Source organism: Penaeus vannamei, chromosome 42 (genome assembly GCF_042767895.1).
Source record: "Penaeus vannamei isolate JL-2024 chromosome 42, ASM4276789v1, whole genome shotgun sequence".
Lineage (NCBI taxonomy): Eukaryota > Metazoa > Arthropoda > Malacostraca > Decapoda > Penaeidae > Penaeus > Penaeus vannamei.
This window is the reverse complement of record NC_091590.1, coordinates 836,810-844,309: the sequence shown is the minus strand read 5'-3', so window position 1 is coordinate 844,309 and position 7,500 is coordinate 836,810. Positions and strand designations below refer to the sequence as shown.

Here is a 7,500-nt window from a genome sequence, read left to right as displayed (position 1 = left end):
GGGGAGGGATTGAGGGAGGGAAGGAAGGAGGATGGGAGGTAGGATGTTAGGGGGAGAGGGAAGGAGACAGGGAAGGGGGGACGAGGGGAGGGATTGAGGGAGGGAAGGAAGGAGGATGGGAGGTAGGATGGGAGGTAGGATGGTAGGGGGAGAGGGAAGGAGACAGGGAAGATGTGAGCTAGAAATCAGAGGGATTGAAGGAGGGAGGGAGGATGGGAGGGTGGGAGGGACTGAAGGAGAGAGGAAGAGAGAGTGAGGCAGTATGGGAGCTAGGATGTAGGTAGGGAATGAAGGAGGGAGGGAGGAAGGATGGGAGGGAAGGAAGGTGAGATATAGGAATGGTAGGTCGCTAGGTAGGCAGAGAGGGAGAAGGGGAGAGAGTGGGAGGGATTGAGGGAGGGAGGGAGAGAGAGCGGAGAGAGGGAAATAGAGACAAACAGACAAACAAACAAAGAGAGAGAGAGAGAGAGAGAGAATCAATGAGATGCTTCTGATAAGGAACAGGCGAGGAACTGCTTCACCGAAACCAGGAACAGATAAACAGTCCTTCTGTCTCGATCGGAAGTCTTGCAACACAGGAAGCTTCAGGTCGCCCGCAACTACAATGACAAGTCCGAGAAGAAGTTCGGATTCCGTGTCGACTTCAACAAGGAATATTCACGTCGACTGACCTCTGGCGCTCGACATCCGCCCACCCAGCCGGGCTCGAGGGCACGAGGGAGGAGCCAGGTGACCCTTGGTGCCGTGGGCGGGGCTCCATGACCTGGAAGTGGGCGTGTCCGAAGAGGGGAGGAGGGCAGGCGAGGCTATAAAAGGCGCAGAGCGGGTACTTGACCTTAGTGTGCGCAGAGATGGGAAGTGCAGCGTGGATATTTGTGCTGGTGAGTGTGGATGGAGGGAGACAGAGAGGGAAGGAGAGAGAGACACTCACAAATAGATAGAGAGAGGGAAGGAAAGAGAGAGACAGACAGACAGAGAGGGGGAAGGGAGGAGAGAGACACAAAAGACAGAGAGGGGTAAAGGAAGAGATAAAGACAATCTGACAGATGGAATGAAATGCAGACAGACAAACTAAGAGACGGGCGAATAGACAGGAAGAGGAGAAAGGGTGAGAGAAGGAGATAAGAAATGGATAAAGAGAGATAGGGAAAAGAACACGAATAGAGAAAAAGTGAGATAGCGGGTAGGAGATACAAACAGACGGATAAAAAAGAAGGGGAGACGGAAGGAGACACAAATAAACCGGTAGACAGAGGGAGGGGGGGGGGGAGGAGGCAGAGAAGAGATCGACCTTAAGATCATTCTTGAACAATTGTACACATTCGCTTTTATTGCTTAGAAGTACGTCAGCGTTTGGACCTTCCCCGTGTGCGTCTTGGCGTCGGACCAAAAGACTTTTAAAAGAAGAATCAAGTGATATAGTGCTTTAGGGAAACGAAGATGGTGAAGAAGAAAGGAAGAATGAGAGAAAAGAGAAGAGGAAGAGAAGGAACACGAAACAATGAAGAAGAGGAAGAAAAGAGGGGGCAGAGAGGGGAATAGGAGGAGCAGGAGAGGAGAAGAAGGAAAAAAGGGAGAAGAGGAAACAGGAGGAGAAAAGAAGAATAGTAGAAGAGAGGAAGACGATGAAGAAGACGAAGAAGAGAGAAGAAAAAGAAGAAACAGAGGAGGAGGGGAGTGGAAAACAGAAGAGGAAAGAAAGACGATGAAGAATTGGAAGAGGAGAGAAGAGGAAGAAGAAAAGTAAGAGAAGGGAAAAGAAAAGGCAGGAGGAAGAGAGAAGGAGAAGGAAGAGGCAGAAAGCAGAAAAGGCGGAAGAGAAGACTGCGGAGAACTGCTGACGAGGAACACTCCATCAGAACAAAAGAAGTAAAAAAGAAAAGAAAAATCTCGATAATATCAAAAAACTTTCTTTCAAATTGTGTATTTTTAAACTTTTTTTTTCTTCCTCTTCTTCCTTCGTCGGCGTCCCTTCGTGTTCATCTCCAAAGTGAAGGACGAAGCAATAAAACCAAAATTAACAGCAGACAGAATGAACTCAGGAAATCGGTACAATATCGTCAAAAAAGTGACTTAACAATTAAAACCACGATGGTAATGACGATGAAGACACAACGGCATCCCGGTGAGAAGTGAGCTGTGCCGAGAGAAATGAGTTTAGAGAATGTCTGAGAAGAGCAGAGAGGATGAAAGTGATTTCTCCAACGTGGCTCATCGTAGGATTACCGGATGTTATCATCATCGACGGGATCATTATTATGATTATTATTAGTGTGACTTTTAGTGATGGCGATGATGGGGATGATGATAGCAGTGATAATAATGGTCATAATAATGATAGTGATATTACTGATGGTAGCGATGATAATGGTAGTGATAGTAATGACAATAACAGTAATGATGATGAGAACAGTGATAACGATAATAATGGTAATGATAAGGTTAAGGATGGTGATAGATAATAGCAACAATGATATTGATGATGAAATAATGATAAGAAAGACATTAAAGATGAAAAAAATACGAATGTTGAAATAAAGATTATAATAACAATGATATTGATGATAAAAAATCATCATCATTGTCATCAATAACAATAATGATAATAACAATACTGACGATAATGATAATGGTAATAATAATAATGATAATAATAATAATAATAATAATAATAATAATAATAATAATAATGATAATAATAATAATAATAAATAAATAAATAAGTAAATAAATAAATAAATAAAAATAATAATAACAATAATAATAAATAATAATAATAATGATGATGATAATAATGATAGTAATGGTAACCGTAATAACAATACTGATAATGATTAAAATGATAGTAGCATTAGTAGTAGTAAAGATAATAATAGTAACAATAATAACAATAACAATAACAATAATGATAATGTTAATGACAATGATAATGATAATGATAATGACAATGATAACAATAATCAAAATGATAATAATAATAATAATAATAATAATAATACAATGATGATTATAACGGCACCATCAACACCACGACAGCGATAACAATGATAACTAACAATAATAGCAATGATCATAATGATGATAACAAAAGCAACAACGGTAATAATAGTAATGGTAATGATGATAGGGATAAAAACAATTGAACAACAATGATGATAATGACTCACCATTGTTAGAAGTACTAGCAGCACTTATAATCATCATTATCTTTATGATATTTTTTCATTATCGTATTATTACCATCCTCATTGCGCTACTATTCTTACTAATAATACTATCAATGATACTATTATTTTTGTTATCATTTATATTATCATTGTTTGCATTGCCATTATTTTCATTATCATTAATCTTAATTTTTGTTATCATTATAATCATTATCAATTACTATTATTGTTTTGAAGTTGATGATAGCTGTCACTTTTATTACCATTATCTTTATTATTATTGTTATTCTTATCATTATTATTGTTATTATAATAATTATTATTACCCTAATTATTATCATTATTATTATCTTTATCATTGTCATGATCATTAATGCAGCTGTTGCTGTTACTATTATTACTCTTATCATTATCATTATTATTAATATTATTATCATTCCCATCATCATTTTATTAGTATCACGATCATTGTAACTTTAGTATCATTATCATGATTGTTATTATTCATGTTATTGTCGGCATCAATATTATTGTTGTTATCGTTATGATTATTATCATTATCATCATCATTATCATTATTTCTATTGTTTTCATTGTTGTCATCATTATCATAATCAACATCATTTCCATTATCATTATCAATATTGCTTTCGTTGTCATTATTTTTATATTTTTTTATATCAATATTACTGTTGGTTTTACTACCATTGTCATTATGATAATCAGTATTATCATCATCATCATCACTACTAGCATCATTTTTCTATCATTATCACTAACATTGTTTTTTATGCCCATCGTTATTATTATCATTGGTAGTAATAGTAGTAGTATCATTATTGTTATCATTATAATCATTATCAGCATTATCATTATCGTTATTATTAGTTATTTTCATTAATATTATTAGTATTAGTATCACTCTCATTATCAACATCATCAGTGTTACTATTATTGCCATTAATATCAATATTATCATTGTCATTTGTTATTACTATCATCATCATGGTTATCATTATCATCTTATTCTATTAGCATCATTACCATTATCACATTATTATCATTATTATTTACCTCATTAATATCATTAATATCACTGATATCATTACCATTACCATTATCGTTATTCACACTGCCATCCTCACCATCAACAACAGCAACAGCGACCAAAACAACAAATAACATGCGACCGAGTGACAGCAGCAGTGACGTGAGTATTATTAGAATGATTTCGTCCTCCTTGGCAAAGCGAGCTCCCAAGATGGCCGGCGAGTGAAAGGGAAAGTTCCGCTTTGATGCCTTATGTGCAGTCCTGTTCCGCTGGCTGCCTTTTATCTCCTCATTTCGGTCGTGTTTTCGCTGTTGCTATGCTATTGCTTTTCTTCGTCAGAGCCATTCCTCTCGTTGCATTCCAGGTCACAGGTCACGCGGGTGGTCTTTCTGCCCTTTTGAGCTTTCCTTTTGCGGTCACGTCTCACGATTTTGTTTCTGGTTTTGTTTCATATTTCTATTTCACTGACCAACATCACTACCATTGCGACTGTTTTTTTCTTTGTCATTTTTTAACTCATTTATTCATTTGTTTCAATTTTCGATAATCATTACTTTTTCGCGCTTTGCAGAGCTTGCATCCGCCGTCAGAGCCTCAGAGAATAATTTAAAATCCACACTATTTTATAGAACTATTTAGATTTTTTTTAAATAATAGTCTAAAATCCATTTTTTTTCATAGTTTAAATCATGAGGTTTTTAAGTACTTTAAAATCCGTAGTTTTCTTTTCTTTTTCTTTAAGCTATATAAAATTCCATGTGATTTTCCCTCAGTATGATTTTAGTTTTTTTTTATAGTTTATGTTCGTTTTTTTTTTATTAAGATGAGATTGAATCCCTATTTTTCAGTTTTTATTTATTTATTTTATTTATTATTATTATTATTATTATTTTTTACAGATTATACATATTTTTTCTCGATATAGATTAGAATCCGTACTTTCTTTCTCTTAAACAAGTTGAAATTCGTACTTTTATATGCTGTTCCTTTGCTCTCTTTGTCTCTTGTAAATTTGCTTATTATTCGCTTATTCCCCTCTTGTTCTTAAGCACAAGTAATTTCGTCAAAAAGTATATAACATAATAAAAGTAAAATAAGAAGAAAAGATGAGGATAAAGATAAAAAAGTAAGAGGATAAAAAAGAATCAAGAGAATAATGCAGAGAAGACGAAGAGGAAGAAGAGGACGAAGAAAGAGAAGATGGAGAAGACGAAGATGGAAAGACAAAAAGATAGGTGAGCAGAGGAAGAACAAGAAAGACCGAGGAAGCAACAGGAAATACAGAAAGAAAACCAAAGAAGAAAGAAGAAAATAAGTAAAAAGATACGAAGAAGGGAGATAGAAAGAGGAAAAAGGGGAGAAAGTAAATAAATGCAAATATAAGAAATTACACCAAAACTAATAATGCAATATCAAAAGAAATTAATTGTGCTTAAGACATAGAAAATAACCTTTGAGATGTAAATAACAAAAAGACCTCCATGTAATTTGTAAACATATATGAAGATTGGCAGCTGACCTTGACCTAATAAATAATGACGATAATGACCAACTAAAGGTCCCATTAACAATGTGAAATAGAGGACGTCAATACTGCAAAATCATCTGTCAAGAATAGAAGCCTCACGCAAGATCTTAACAAACGCAAAGACACTGCAGATCCATGTAAATATTCACGCAGGTTTCCAAGGAAAGATCTGTGTCATTGCGTCCTTGCAACTGTGCCTTTGCAGATTTCGGTAAAAAAGCATCATAGTGACTTTTTATCATCAATTCTCTTCTTCTTCAGTGGGTGTTTCTTAGATAACTTTCTGCTTGTTGTAACAAATAAATAGATGGTTAAATAGTTAATAGTAATGATAGATAGATAATTGAATACACAAATAAGATAGATAAATAAAATGCAAGGGAAAAGCAGGGAAATATGCGATGTCGAAGGCCTGTTCGCTTTGTTCAGAAGAAGTGATAAAGCATCAAGTCCTTGGCCACATCTGTGCGCTTTCCTGCTCTCGCATTCGTTCTTCTGTTTCCCTTACCTGTTCAGCATGACTCCTTCACATATAAATGCTTCTCTTTTTAGCTTGCTTGTCCACTCTCTCCTTGGCTTCTTCCGTCGAGCCCTCTCCGTCTGCTCCTGATAACACGTTCTCTCCCCTAGGCTGCGGTGCTGGCGCTGGGGGTTGCGGGGGAGAAGCCGGAGGACTTGACCTCCAAGGAGACGCCGCCGGAGGACGCCGAGGCCCGCGTCAAGCGCCAGGGCGGTGGCATCGGCAACAACTTCATCCTCCCAACGGTCAACAACTTTCGGAACCGGGCTGGCGGCCGCAGCTTCGGCGGCTCGAGTGCCAACCAGTTCCTCAACCGCCCCGTGCAGGTGGGGGGAGGTCGCGCCTCATTCTCTCGAAACGCGTCTCCGTCGAGCGGCTTCTCGGTCCTTAACAACGACCCCTTAGGGCTGTTTAACAGGCAGTCGAGCTTCCAGCCCTCGTCGGCGGCGTCCGTCCAGAGGTTCCAGGGGGGGCAGGTCTCGTCCACGACCTTCCCGCCCTCGTTCCAGAGAAACATTTTCAACCAGAGGAACTCGAGCCCCCAGCGCTTCACGCCCTCGGCACCCCAGGCCTTCGGCGGCCGGCAGGCCTTCAACCAAGGCCAGAGGGGATTCCAGCCGACGCCGTTCCAGTTCGCGCAGAGCCTAGCGCAGAGGCAGCAGGCGTCTTTCCGCCAGCCTCAGCAGTCGTTCCCGCAGACGTTCGGTTCGCGGACCTCGGGCGCTCAGGTGAGAACTTCCGGGGGACAGGTGAGGCCAACTGCAGGTGGCAGCAGTGTGCAAAGGGTAAGGGGTGTGCTTGTGCAACAGTTAAAAATTCCATCTCAGTCTCGACCCTCTGTTGGTGTTTCTCAGAGACCGGTGGGTGCGCTTTTGCCTCAGACCCAAAGACCCTCCACGGCTGGGGCTGCTAGAAGACCAGTAGGCGGGCTTTTCCAACAGACAAGACCACAAAGACCGTCTGCGGCTGGTGGAAGACCATTGGGGGGGCTTTCCCAACAGACAGGACTGCGGACAGCATCAGCAGGTGGTGCCCGCAGGCCAGCAGGCGTGCCTCTGCAACAGACGCGGCCACAGACACCCACGACGAGAAACAGTATTCAGAGAGTCTCGGGCGTGCGGTTCCAACAGACGGGAACGCAAAGACCTACCGCTGCTCAGGTAAGACCAGGCCGTTCTTGCAGCATCGTCAGGATGTACATTTCTTTGGCATCAGAGATGGGATAAACTTCATA

The 7,500-nt window shown here is 39.8% G+C and overlaps 1 protein-coding gene across 1 annotated transcript; it reads left to right on the top strand.

Moving 5' to 3' along the window:
* Positions 1-796: 796 nt before the first annotated feature.
* Positions 797-7,427, top strand: LOC113809783 (translation initiation factor IF-2; the record flags this gene model as incomplete). The annotated part of the gene is given in 2 exon segments (XM_070118576.1): positions 797-881; positions 6,377-7,427. Coding segments are annotated over 2 exon segments (1,081 nt in total), but the record flags the coding sequence as incomplete, so codon positions are not given.
* Between the last annotated feature and the right edge of the window lie 73 nt (positions 7,428-7,500).